The 14293-nt window shown below is 33.8% G+C and overlaps 1 protein-coding gene across 1 annotated transcript; it reads right to left on the reverse strand.

Moving 5' to 3' along the window:
* Positions 1-3940: 3940 nt before the first annotated feature.
* LOC137813251 (polygalacturonase) lies at positions 3941-14036 on the reverse strand. Its single transcript, XM_090296474.1, has 6 exons — positions 13599-14036; positions 12422-12711; positions 12260-12261; positions 11198-11427; positions 11052-11075; positions 3941-4129 (listed from the first exon to the last, which is right to left on the reverse strand). Exons 1-6 carry the CDS (start codon positions 14034-14036, stop codon positions 3941-3943), a joined length of 1173 nt encoding a protein of 390 aa, XP_090152600.1.
* Positions 14037-14293: the final 257 nt, after the last annotated feature.

Below are 14293 nucleotides of genomic sequence, written 5' to 3' on the forward strand. Positions count from 1 at the left end.
ACCCTATTCAAAAAATCCGCAACAGATGGCGTTCGTATGGAAGACGGACGCGATCCCAAACACCTTGGGATCGACCCAGTTAGGGCCCTCATGATGGTGCGGCCGCTAAGATGCGCTCGACCGATTTGACACATTGTCCGCGTCATCACCCCTCACCTCCTCCATCCCAGGGGCAATGGTTTCAATTGCCCCAACCGATAGAATCTTACTAGAGGAGGAGGTGGACGAAGAAGATGAAGAAGACGAACAAGAAGGGGGTTCGGGAAGGGGAGACTGAGCGACCAAAGAGGAAGACGTGGGACGAGAATTAGAAGACATGACTAACCTTGGACGAACAAAGATACCAGCACAGATCGATCAGAGTCGTTCGGGTATCGGAGCTCAATGGATATCAAGAAGCGTGAGAAGTCATTGTTCGCAGCCCCTATTTATAGCCCAAAGACGTCTCGAAAGCCTAAATGTCATTGCATGTGCTTGATCCAACGGTCCACATCGTTTGGCGCCCAAAAAATCCCTCATAAATGCACGTCACATCACCCGCTCAGGCGCCGCCTCCAGTCAGTTCACCCATTATCACACCACCGAACGATACCCAACTCTCAGACTATTCGGCCTATCAGCTCTCGAGCCTGGGGGGCAAGTGTACTGGCACGATCGAACGACTTAGTGAGTCGGCCTGGAACTCGACCATTCAACCACTCGACCATCTTGAGAAGGTCATGTGACGACACGTGACAGACGAGCTATGGGTTGACCAAGTCAGTAGGGTTAATCCATAATTAAGAATTGTTTAGTGCAGCCCTAAACATGAACCAACCCCTTAATTTGGCTCACAAACGAAGGCTCATTAAGTTAATATAAATAGCACAAATTCCAAGAACCAGGTACGTCATTATCTACAGTATTCTAACAATTGAGGGCCGACACCGTAACTGACTTGAGCATTGGAGTACCTTCTGTAGGTACCGTCCCAACCTGTGAGATCAGACGATCGAGAGGAGGAAGGCGAAGTAAGAAGCTTAAAGTGACATCGACCGACCAAAGGGAGGAGTCGAGCAATCGTTCTCTAGGCCCCAACACCCGTTCGAGAACAAATATTATTAATATTATAAATAGTATTAATATTATAAATAATATAAATATAAATATTAATATTATTATTAATATTAATAAAAATATTAATATTATTATTAAGATTATTATATTAATATTATTAATTTTATAATGTTAATAGTATCCATACCTATTAGTTATGATTATTATTTATAATTATTTTCACTATTATTATTTATAAATATTATTATAATTTTATAATTATTTATATTATAAAAATATTTTTAATTTTAGATATATAATTATTATGATTAATATTATTTATATTTTAATAAAAATTTTAAAATTATTTATACTCTTAATATTATTGATATTGTTAATAAAAATATTTATATTAATAATTAATAATAATATTGAGCTTATTTTTATATATAAATTTGTGGATAATGTAAGATTTACTTATGTGTATAGATCTGTGGGTAATATTTGTAAATAATGATGAATTTATCGACGGATTCATATCCGTGGGTAATATCGGTAGGTAATGGCAAATTTACCTACGGATTCAAATATGTAGGTTATATCTGTAGATATGTTGAATTTATCTACGAATTCAAATATGTAGGTAATATCTGTAGATAATATTGAATTTACTTACAAATTCAGGTATGTAAGTAAAAATTCATCCATAAATCTATTTTTTTGGTAGTGTAATTTTATCTAATTTACATTAAAAATAAAAATATATTATATATACTTAACTTAATTTAACAAATTTAACATAAATTTTTATCATAATAAAAATGTATAAATAATAAATAAAGAGTAAGATAATGTAATTCTATACTTCAAATTTCAAAACATTATTACATTTAAATAACTAATTCCAACACAACATTCTTAATAATTTAGAAACAAAGTTTAACAACACTATTTTACAGACAAGTCTAACCAAAAGACATTTGTTAGTCTTCAGTAACAACTTTAATTAGACTAATAACCTCCCTCAAACTGAATGGGAGAAGTTAATAAAAAACATCTTCACATTTAGTTTGTTAATGAAATGAGTTAAGGAAAAGGATTTAGTCACAACATCAATCCATAATTCAAGACACAAATTTGAAAAATACAAAGTTGTTTAACCAAAACATGTTCAAATAAAAACAAAATATAATAATTTGTATTGAAATTATTATATTTTTCATATAAATGTATATATAAAGTGTATAACAATAATTTAATATAATTAGTGATAGATGGATATAATATATATATAATATATGGAATAACAATTATATGAAACATACTCTTCAATTTGATTGTATATGAACAATGCATGTGCTAATCAGTTAATGAATATACACTTTGATTAACAAAAAGAAGAAGTAAAGTTTTGAAAGGACATGAAACACAATGAGCAAAGTAAAGACCAGGTCAGTGTTGTAGAAGTGTGAACCAACAATAGATCAAATTTGAAATGATTGCACCAGATAGTCAAGTGCCTACTCAACATCACAAAAGACTCTAATCATTTTTTATTTATAAAATAATATATAATTTAGTTAATATATTAATTAATTATTTTTATTTTTAAAATTAGTTTTTATTTACTACGTAATAATTTTTAATGCATAAATAATATAATGATTTAAAATAGTGTTGGATAATTTCTTTTTTAATTTCTTAAATGATGTGAACCAGAATAAGTTCTGAATAATTATGCACCCTGATGGTACTTAACTGAATGTGGATTAAGATAGTCATAGAAAACAGAACAAATATTAGAAAATAAATTATACATATTCGACAAATTATACATATACTTCCAATGATGGTTTATTTTATAACTATCACAGCAAGTGGTCGACAAGTTTAAAAATTGAAAAATAAAAAACAAATGATACCATGATGGTTCTATTGCTTACCAGTGAAATAACTTTGTTTTAACAAAGTCTGATAGTTTTAAAAATTCTACAATATATCTATTTTAATATATAATTGTTATAATTTAATTGGTCAAAATTAATAATTTAATTACGGTTGAATCTTAATGAAAAATTATCCTTTTACACAATATTTCTCTCTTACTTTCACTTTAGAACTCCTTTCAATAATAAATATTGTATTTAATTAACAAAATTAATGTAAACAAAATTTTAAAATAAAATAATAATATATTTTATTATTAAATAAAAATAGAAAAAAATATGTTGTCTAACTATCACCACATTAATTGAATCAATAATAATGATTGCAATCAATTTTTTTCCTTTTGATCTAATTTAGATTTCTCAACATATCAATAATCAAAACTATTTTACCTATTATGTAGTACAAATACTAACACGACACTGATACGACATGAACACGGACACGGAGATACGTAAAATCTCTAAAATGTAGGACACAATGACACAATAAAGATTTACATGCATAAGTATGTTCCAGATTATTTTTTGGAGCAGAAAGATGTTTTTCATGACTAGTTCACAAGGATTTGTTTCTTATTTTTATAATCATAATAACAATTTATACAATAAAGTTTGAATTTGTAGAAAATTAATGTATTTTTCCTTCCTTTTTAAAATTGTGTTAGAACCGTACTAGAATTGTCAGAAATCTAACAAATATTTTTTGAATTGGACACTTCACGGATACGTGTCCTACAAGTATCATACCAGTGTCAATGTCCCCATTTAAGAGAAGTGTTCGAGCTTCATAGTTTACCTACCTATAAATATCCTTCTTCTAAACAATCATGATCTAGCTAGTTGTTTCTAGTAATGGTGTGGAAATATGAAATCCTAGAGAGCACACACTTGCATGCATAGTGTATTTTATTGGGTATGACATTAGAGTTATGAAGATGTGGCATTAAGTTGTAGTATTAGAAGCAGTTGTTGGGTTGAACTAGACCAGACACGATTCCTCGAACGTGGTTGCATGAAGCCAGGGCTTGTTTGGTTTCATATGTAAGCATCAAATCTTCCAAACTTATTCCACTGCACTGCTGCTTCGGACAACAATTCATTTTCACTGCAACTTCTGATGCCGAGCTTCCATGAATATCTAGGTACTTAATGTTGCTTGTAACAACGCTTTTTTTTAAAAAGAAGCAGCAGACCCCCACCCCCACCATTCTTTTCTTTCTTCTTCTTTCTTCCAAATCACTTTCTCTCTCTACCAACTTCTCTCCTCTCCCTTCTCTCTTAATTTCTTACTTCATACCTCATCTATTTTAGAATCTGATCATACCACTGTAGCAGAGGAGTTAAGGAACATTTCTACCCGATCAGATTTTCAAACAGAGTAAGTTCATTTTTACTCTAAATATCCTTTGTTCTCTGTTTTTCCTTAGGATTTAGTCATCAATCTTTGTGGGGTCAGTTGAGAAGTTTAATCCTCTCAACTTATTCTATTATATACTGAAATTTTGTTCTATTTGGATAATTTGCATTAGGCCCGTAAATCTTGAAGCTTATCCAAACGGTGGGGAATAAAATTCTAAAAGTTGCTTGGAAAGCAAGCAATTGAGGTAAGGGAAGCTAAATTTAATTTTTAATAGCACCCTAGGATAGAAGATCTGAATGCGGAAGGGACGTGGTCCCAATATTCAATTTTTCTTGCAGGGATGTTGTGTGTTATATATATTGGGTTGTTTGTTTACATTATTTAAATTTGTGAAAATATTAGGTTTTGATGATTTAGTATTAAAGTGTTATTTTTTTTTATGTCAAATAGACTTTTGAATATTGTGGATCACTTTTTGAATGATATTGTATGACGGAATGATATGGAATTGAATTCATACATTTGGGATAATGTATGAACTGATGTTTGTTGTGTATTAAGTATTGATGCCTATGTGGTAACAGAGATCTCCGAGCTTCACTGATGATCTAAGTCACATAGACTAAGATATCAGGTGGTGAGAAGCTGATGCGGGAGTTCATGGACACCGTGACATATGAGATGCACGGCTTGGGTTGTATTGAACTTACCCTGATCCTTTCTGTTGGATTCGCTGGTAATCTTTGGATCAGGTGTTAGTCTCTGGTAGGACTTACTTAATACGGATCTTCCGGAAGATGTTGTTTGTTGAATATTTTGGATGTGTAGATCCATGTGAGATCTATGTGATTGTTTTATTGTTGAGATTTGAAGAAGATTGAATAATTTGAGAAATTGATCAAGTAACTTGGTTTTCTCTTTTGATTTAATTGTGTATATTATAAAATTCTATTTTCACTAGCTTACCCTTGCTTTTCTTGTTGTGTTTGAACTGCGATGACTGTACTACGTACACGAGCAGATGATCTTACAGGTGTCAGTTTTAGGATGTTGATTATGAAACTTATATTGTAAATATTTGTATTTCTATATGTCCTAATCATGTATTAAGAATGTTTTGAAAAACTTTATGCTTGTATAGAAATATGTAGAACCTGTATTGTAATTGTTAGATGTATTTTCCGGGGTGTTACATTTAATGATATCAGAGCAGTTTATCCTTAGGATAACCTGAGGGTAGTGGGTTTATTGTGTTTCTCCTGCGTGTAGATTTTGTTTAAGTTTAGCTTCAAGACTTAGCTAAAAGTTTCTAATAGGATGTTTCACAAAGTTGTTTTCTTGAAATTTTGTTTGTGCTTGAGTCAAATTAGTTGTTATGAATAAAGATGAAAGTATTAAGAATGAAAGAAAGCTTGATAGAGTGGTGAGGGTGCACACTCATGACTAGATCAAGATTATTTTCTATCTTAATTCTAAGTAGCTAGAATACATTTTAGCGATAAGTTTTGATTGGTTTTGTATCTATTTTGTGTGATTATTTCTTTTAAGTTGAATTGTCTTAAAGATGTAGTTGGAAATTTTAGTAATTTCTAACCCAATTCTTTATGTGCTTAGTAGATGGCACGTAGACCACCTACTCCTCCTCCACCAGTAGATATGCCCAACTTAGCTCGGGCAATAGAGATGATGGCAACAGCCTTGCAACAACAAAGTGCTACTATGGCACAACAGCATCAGGCCGCCCTTCATCAATTAGAAACTACTAGATTAGCAGCTGAAGCATCTCAGCTTCATCAACAACCCCATACCTTTAGTCTGGAGGATTTTCTGAGACACAATCCACCCAAGTTTAATGGCAAGGTAAATCCAGATGGAGCAGACCAGTGGGTGAGAGACATAGAAAGGATCTTTGAAGCTACTCAATGCCCTGAAGAGAGAAAGTTATCTTATGCCATCTATATGCTTATTGAAGAAGCTGAGTTTTGGTGGATAGGCATGAAGCAAATGATGGAAGACAAAGGAGAAGATGCCACTTGGGAGAACTTCAAAGTAAGATTCCTGGAGGAGTATTTTCCTGATAGTGTCAGGTATGCAAAAGAAATTGAATTCATGCAGTTGGAACAAGGAAATCTTTCAGTCACTGAATATGCTACTAGGTTCAAACACCTAGCTAGATTCTACACCCAGACCATGACTGAGGCTTGGAGATGTAGAAAATTTGAGTTTGGGTTGAAGCAAGAACTTAAAGAAGTGGTGATTCCTATGTCTATTAGAGATTTCCCTGCTCTAGTGGAGAAAACAAAAGTAGTGGAGAGTTTGAAAAATAGTAGCAGACTTGCTAAGCCTCAAGTGGGAGGACCTTCTAAAAGCATGCCTAAATATGAAGATAGAAAGAAACCTTATTTCAGACCTCAATCTTATAACAGCGGAAGATCCAATTCTCAATCACCACCTAGTTTCAGATGTTTTAGATGCGGTGGGCCACATGTTGTTAGATTTTGCCCTCATCCAGTGTCAAATGTGACATGTGATAGATGTCACAAGTATGGTCATGCAACAAAAGATTGTCGTGTCCAATTGGGAGCTCCAAATTCTGGCGGAGTGCAGCAAGTACAACAAAATAGTAATAAAAAACCCAAAGCTGCTGGCAGAGTTTTTGCTATTAGTGGAGCTGAAGTTTCACACTCTGATAGCCTTGTTAGAGGTATTTGTTCTATCCTTGGAACACAGTTATCTGTATTGTTTGATTCTGGGGCAACCCATTCTTTTATATCTTTTGATTGTGCTAAGAAACTTAAGTTGTCAGTCCGAGAATTAGAATTTGAGTTGGTGGTATCCACACCAACAGAAGGTATTATAGTAACTTCTTCCATGTGTGCTGAGTGTCCAGTAATTATAGATGGGCAGAGATACAAGATCAACATGATTTGTATACCTCTAAAAGATTTGGAGGTTATATTGGGAATGGATTGGTTGTCTGCTAATCATATCCTTATATATTGTGCTCGGAAGAAGTTAATTTCCCCTAAATTAGAAGGAATGCAAGTTATCTCAGCTCATCAGTTTGAGAGAGAGATACGAGAAGGTGCAGAATCTTTTATGCTCTTGGCTTGTTCTATAGTTATTGATAAAGTACAAAAAGATATGTTTGTAGTTCAGGAGTTTATGGATGTATTTCCTGATGAGATTCCTGGACTTCCACCTAAAAGAGAGATAGAGTTTGCAATAGACTTGATTCCCAGAGCAGGCCCCGTGTCAATTTCTCCATACTGAATGGCACCAGCAGAGTTAGCTGAATTGAAGAAACAATTAGAAGACTTATTAGAGAAACAATTCATTCGACCTAGTGTTTCTCCATGGGGAGCTCCAGTGCTATTAGTGAAGAAGAAAGATGGTTCGTCACGTCTATGCATAAATGACATACAATTAAACAAGTTAACAATAAAGAATAAATATCCTCTTCCTAGAATTGATGACTTGATGGATCAGTTGCATGGGGCCGTTGTCTTTGCTTTTAAAATATGGAGACATTTTCTTTACGGAGTTAGTTTTAATGTGTTCAGTGATTGTAAAAGCTTGAGGTATTTGTTTGATCAGAAGGAACTTAATATGAGGCAGAAGAGGTGGATTGAATTTTTAAAGGACTATGATTTCCAGCTAATATACCATCTTGGGAAGGCAAATGTTGTTGTAGATGCGTTGAGTCATAAAAAGATACAAATGTCGTCGCTTATGATTAGAAAGCTAGAATTGATTGACGATTTCAGGAGTATGAATTTGGAGGTTTCCATGTCTTCAAATTGTGTTAGTTATAATACACTTGTTATAACTAATGAATTTCTAGAGAAGGTAAAGGAGAAGCAGTTGGAAGATTCAAAATTGAAGAACTTCATGGGCTTATTAAATACTGACAAAGCTAAAGACTTCTCTTTAGGAGTGGATGGTATTTTGATATTCAAAAATAGAATATGTATACCAGAGGATAATGAACTAAAGCAAACAGTGTTATCTGAAGGTCATAAAAGTAAACTTAGTTTACATCCAGGAATGACCAAGATGTATCAAGATCTGAAGAATTCTTATTGGTGGCAGGGCATAAAGAATGATGTAGCCAAGTTTGTAGTTGCTTGCTTGACTTGTCAGAAATCAAAGATTGAACATCAACGACCTGGAGGCATGTTAACTCAGTTAGACATTCCAGTGTGGAAGTGGGATAGTATCTCAATGGATTTTGTTACCCACTTACCACGTACTTTGCGGAAGCATGACTCTGTTTGGGTCATAGTGAACAGACTGACAAAGACAGCACACTTCCTACCTATAGACTTGAGAATCTCTATGCGGAAGTTAGCCCAGATTTACATAGATGAAATAGTCAGATTGCATGGTGTACCCTCTAGCATAATTTCTGATAGAGATCCTAGATTCACCTCCAGATTCTGGCAAACACTTCAAAAAGCTTTGGGGACTAAACTCATACTTAGTTCAGCATACCATCCTCAAACTGATGGACAATCAGAGAGAACTATCCAGTCCTTAGAGGATTTGCTTAGGACTTGTGTGTTAGATCATTTGGGCAGTTGGGATGAAATTTTACCTTTGGTAGAGTTCACTTACAATAACAGTTACCAAGCTAGCATAGGAATGGCTCCTTTTGAGGGAAGAAAGTGTAAAACACCTCTGTGTTGGTTTCAGGATGGTGAGAGTGTGTTAATTGGACCAGAATTAATACAACAAACTAATGAGAAGGTCAAAATTATTCAGGAAAGATTGAAAACATCTCTCAGTAGGCAAAAATCTTATGCAGATCAAAGAAGAAGACCTTTAGAATTCTCTGCGGACGAGCATGTTTTTTTGAGAGTTACACCGTTCACTGGTGTAGGAAGAGCACTCAAATCCAAGAAATTGACTCCTAAGTTCATAGGACCTTATCAAATTCTCAAGAGAATAGGCCCTGTGGCTTATGAAATTGCTTTGCCTCCTCCTTTAGCTAACCTTCACAATATTTTCCATGTATCTCAGCTAAGAAAGTATGTACCTGATCTCAGTCACATTCTAGAGTCTGATTTCATCCAAGTGAAAGAAAATTTGTCGTTTGAAGTGAAGCCAATCAGAATTTTAGATTCACAAGTGAAACAACTTTGTGGAAGAAGTATTCCCATGGTGAAAGTATTGTGGGATCTCACATCTGGAGATTCCACTTGGGAAATTGAAGAGGTGATACGAGCATCATACCCTAATCTCTATCTTGGTAAATTCATTTTCGAGGACGAAAATTTTTGTAGTTGGAGATAATGTAACAACGCTTTTTAAAAAAAAAAGCAGTAGACCCCCACCCCCACCATTCTTTTTCTTCTTCTTCTTTCTTCCAAATCACTTTCTCTCTCTACCAACTTCTCTCCTCTCCCTTCTCTCTTAATTTCTTACTTCATACCTCATCTATTTTAGAATCTGATCATACCACGCTGTAGCAGAGGAGTTAAGGAACATTTCTACCCGATCAGATTTTCAAACAGAGTAAGTTCATTTTTACTCTAAATATCCTTTGTTCTCTGTTTTTCCTTAGGATTTAGTCATCAATCTTTGTGGGGTCAGTTGAGAAGTTTAATCCTCTCAACTTATTCTATTATATACTGAAATTTTGTTCTATTTGGATAATTTGCATTAGGCCCGTAAATCTTGAAGCTTATCCAAACGGTGGGGAATAAAATTCTAAAAGTTGTTTGGAAAGCAAGCAATTGAGGTAAGGGAAGCTAAATTTAATTTTTAATAGCACCCTAGGATAGAAGATCTGAATGCGGAAGGGACGTGGTCCCAATATTCAATTTTTCTTGCAGGGATGTTATGTGTTATATATATTGGGTTGTTTGTTTACATTATTTAAATTTGTGAAAATATTAGGTTTTGATGATTTATTATTAAAGTGTTATTTTTTTTATGTCAAATAGACTTTTGAATATTGTGGATCACTTTTTGAATGATATTGTATGACGGAATGGTATGGAATTGAATTCATACATTTGGGATAATGTATGGACTGATGTTTGTTGTGTATTAAGTATTGATGCCTATGTGGTAACAGAGATCTCCGAGCTTCACTGATGATCTAAGTCACATAGACTAAGATATCAGGTGGTGAGAAACTGATGGGGGAGTTCATGCACACTGTGACATATGAGATGCACGGCTTGGGTTGTATTGAACTTACCCTGATCCTTTATGTTGGATTCGCTGTTAATCTTTGGATCAGGTGTTAGTCTCTGGTAGGACTTACTTAATACGGGTCTTCCGGAAGATGTTGTTTGTTGAATATTCTGGATGTGTAGATCCATGTGAGATCTATGTGATTGTTTTATTGTTGAGATTTGAAGAAGATTGAATAATTTGAGAAATTGATCATGTAACTTGATTTTCTCTTTGATTTAATTGTGTATATTATAAAATTCTATTTTCACTAGCTTACCCTTGCTTTTCTTGTTGTGTTTGAACTGCGATGACTGTACTACATACATGAGCAGATGATCTTACAGGTGTTTGTTTAAGGATCTGAAGAGCTTTAAGGTGTTGATGTTGAAACTTATATTGTAAATATTTATATTTCTATATGTCTTAATCATGTATTAGGAATGTTTTGAAAAACTTTATGCTTGTATAGAAATATGTAGAACCTGTATTGTAATAGTTAGATGTATTTTCTAGGGTGTTACATTGGTGATTTCAACCCCAGATACCTGTTTTTTCATTTCTCACAAGAAACAAGAGAATTCAGTTAGCCTGTGTTCCACATTTCCACTTCAGTTTCAAGTTTTACACGAAGTTTTATGCTGTTATGTGTAGAAGAATTTTGGTTCACCTGACCAGGACAATTGTTTTGATGGGGACAATAGTTTTGGTCGATCACAATGGGATTTTGGACATTAAGCATGGTAACATGTTGGAAAAGGATGTTCCTTGCAAACCCATTGCTAGGTCTCCCCCATGACTTTATTCTCACACCATTCTCAGTTCCAGCAAATGTTACTGCTTTCACTGTCACATTCTCCACACCAGCCTCTTCTAATTCCTTCCCTAAACTCCCCCACACTGCCACATCCATGTTCAACCAATGTTCAACAAATAAAAAAAAAAACAAGGTTAATAGCATGTTCTCCCACACATTCTTTAGCAGATGAGTTATGTTAGACCTAGGTTTTTGCAAGTACTGCAATCTTTTTCGCAAATTACTGTTTTGGTAATTTTTTTTATGAAAATGGTAAGTTGTATACCATCAAAGACGATTTTAAAGTGAAAGTCTACCACTTTAGGTTGAAAAGGTCTATACGTGAAAGTTGTAACCATAATATCACTTTATCAAATTTTGTTAAATAAAAATCATATAACACTTTCTCAACTTTATTTAAAATTTGAAATTAATTTTAAGTCGAGTCCTATATGACTTTTACAATTTAATTGTAAAATAATAGAACTGAAATTGTAATTCTCTTTACAACTTTAATTATATTTAAACTAAAGTCATACAAATCATACGCTGAAAAAAATCATGAAATAGAAACCAGTTTTAGAGATAAAAAATAATTACCTACTATAATGATTAAATTAGATATCATTTTAAAAACTAAATAAACTTTTGATTTCTAAATTAATTTCTATTATTAATAAATAGTTTCTAAATTAGTATCTAATTAGCTACCAATGTTTTAACTATCAATTATTTAGATTCTAAATTTGGTAGGAAAAATCTTGGTAACTAATTAGATACTAATTTAAAAATCATTTAACAATAATAAAAACTAATTTAGAAACCAAAAGTTTTTTTAGTTTGTAAAATGGTCTCTAATTTAATCACTATAGCAACTAATTATTTTTTTTTATCTAAAATTAGTTTCTATTTCATGATTTTCTTGTAATAATATACCACTAATTCCACTCAACTTTCACATAATCATATATGACTTACCCATTTTTGTAAAAAAAAATTATAAAAAAAATAGTCATTTTGTGAAAAAATTACTCTAATTTGGTGAAAAAACCCTTAGATCTGACTGGTATGGCTCACATAAATTTGAGTAAATAATACCTTATTCCATGACCAGGTCCGCAAGCTATGTTTTGTATCCATAAATTAGTAGTTCCAGGACCAATTGAGATGCAATCATCACCTGTTGCTATGGTGGAGTTGAGAATGGTGACTCTGGATGAGAGTTGAACGTGAATGCCATCAGTGTTAGGGCTGTTTCCTGCAGCTGATACCTTAACACCCTCTACTCTCACATTCTCACATCGATCAATAACTATCTGGAACATTTGGCTCTTCACACACCTCACTCCATTCATCACAATGTTCTTCCAATTGCTAAATCCCAAGTTCTGCAATCATGTATACACAAAACACAACAATTTGCATACTAAAAACTATCACACAAATCAAATTTGAATGAATAAAAGAAAACCATTAGATAGAAACCAATTTTAGAAGAAAACCATTAAATAGAAACCAATTTTAGAGACAAAAAATAATTAGTTGTTATATTAACTAAATTAGATATTATTTTAGAGATTAAAAAAATTATTAGTTTCTATTATTGATAAATAATTTTTAAATTGGTATTTAATTAACTATCAAGATTTTTACTACCAAATTTAGAACCTAACTCTTGGCTACCCAACGTTTACCGTGGGCACGATAACTAACACACCAGATGTGCGTCCTTCTCGATTCTCTCATACTAAGAAAAGGTCCTCTCAATATTTTAACACCCACACCGGATATGGACCGAACTGTCTCACGATGTTCTAAACCCAACTCACGTACCACTTTAATGGGCAAATAGCCCAACCCTTGGAACCTAGGTGGCGAAGAGCCGACATCGAGGTGTCAAACCTTCTCGTCGATGTTCCACGTTGAGTGAAGATCAACCTGTTATCCTTAGAGTAACTTTTATCCGTTGAGTGAAGACCCTTCCACTCGGCACCGTCGGATCACTAAGGTCGATTTTTGTCCCTGCTCGACGGGTGGGTCTTGCAGTCAAGCTTCCTTCTGCCTTTGCACTCGAAGGTCAATTTAGAATTTTAGTAGTTAATTAGATACCAATTAGAAACTATTTTATCAATAATAAAAACTAATTTAGAAATCAATAATTTTTTAGTCTTTAAAATAGTATATAATTTAATTAATATAACAATTAATTATTTATAGTCTCTAAAATTAGTTTTTATTTTTGAAAAGTAATTTGAAAAATAATTTGGTTGCGTACCGTAGCACCAGTTGGACAAATCTTGCCAGATCTCTTACATTCCCACAGACCTATTCCTTGCCCATCAAGAACACCACCAAACACTGCAACTCCATCAACCTCATCAAAATGCAACCAATTTCCACCATTTCCAATGACATCATAGTTTGAAGGTGCAACCAGGGCACCATCAATGCGTACTGTGATGCCCTTGTTCTTGCATGGCCCCTTAAACACTACTTTACCAACTGAGAACCTTCCTAGTGGCACATGAATGGTGGTTGGTGTTGTTGAGCTGCATGCTCTACCCCATGCACTCAAGAATGCGTTTGTGGAGTCAGTTTCACCATCTGGCTTGGCCCCAAAATTGACAACATTCGGAGTTGCCCCCTCAGCCACTGTTGCTGGTGTAAATGTGAACAAGAATAGTAGCAAAGCATGCAAAACTATTTGTGCCATTTATACTGCAATGACAATGAAGGATGTGGAAAGTCAAAGGGAATAAAGAAGACTCAGAAGGCTTGGGAAGAAACTAAAAGGGTAGCTGTTTATGGTGTGGTGTGCATGTTACAGTTTGTGGTGATATTTATAGGTAGGAAACTGAACTGAAAACAAAAACTGAGAAAAGAAAGCTTTGGATGTATGTACGAGGAAATGATGCATGTGTCTGCTGTGGTTGAGACATGGAAGAATGACAGTGGTATGGTATAAGGAAA

The sequence above is a fragment of the Phaseolus vulgaris genome, chromosome 10 (assembly GCF_051622355.1).
Source record: "Phaseolus vulgaris cultivar YP4 chromosome 10, ASM5162235v1, whole genome shotgun sequence".
Lineage (NCBI taxonomy): Eukaryota > Viridiplantae > Streptophyta > Magnoliopsida > Fabales > Fabaceae > Phaseolus > Phaseolus vulgaris.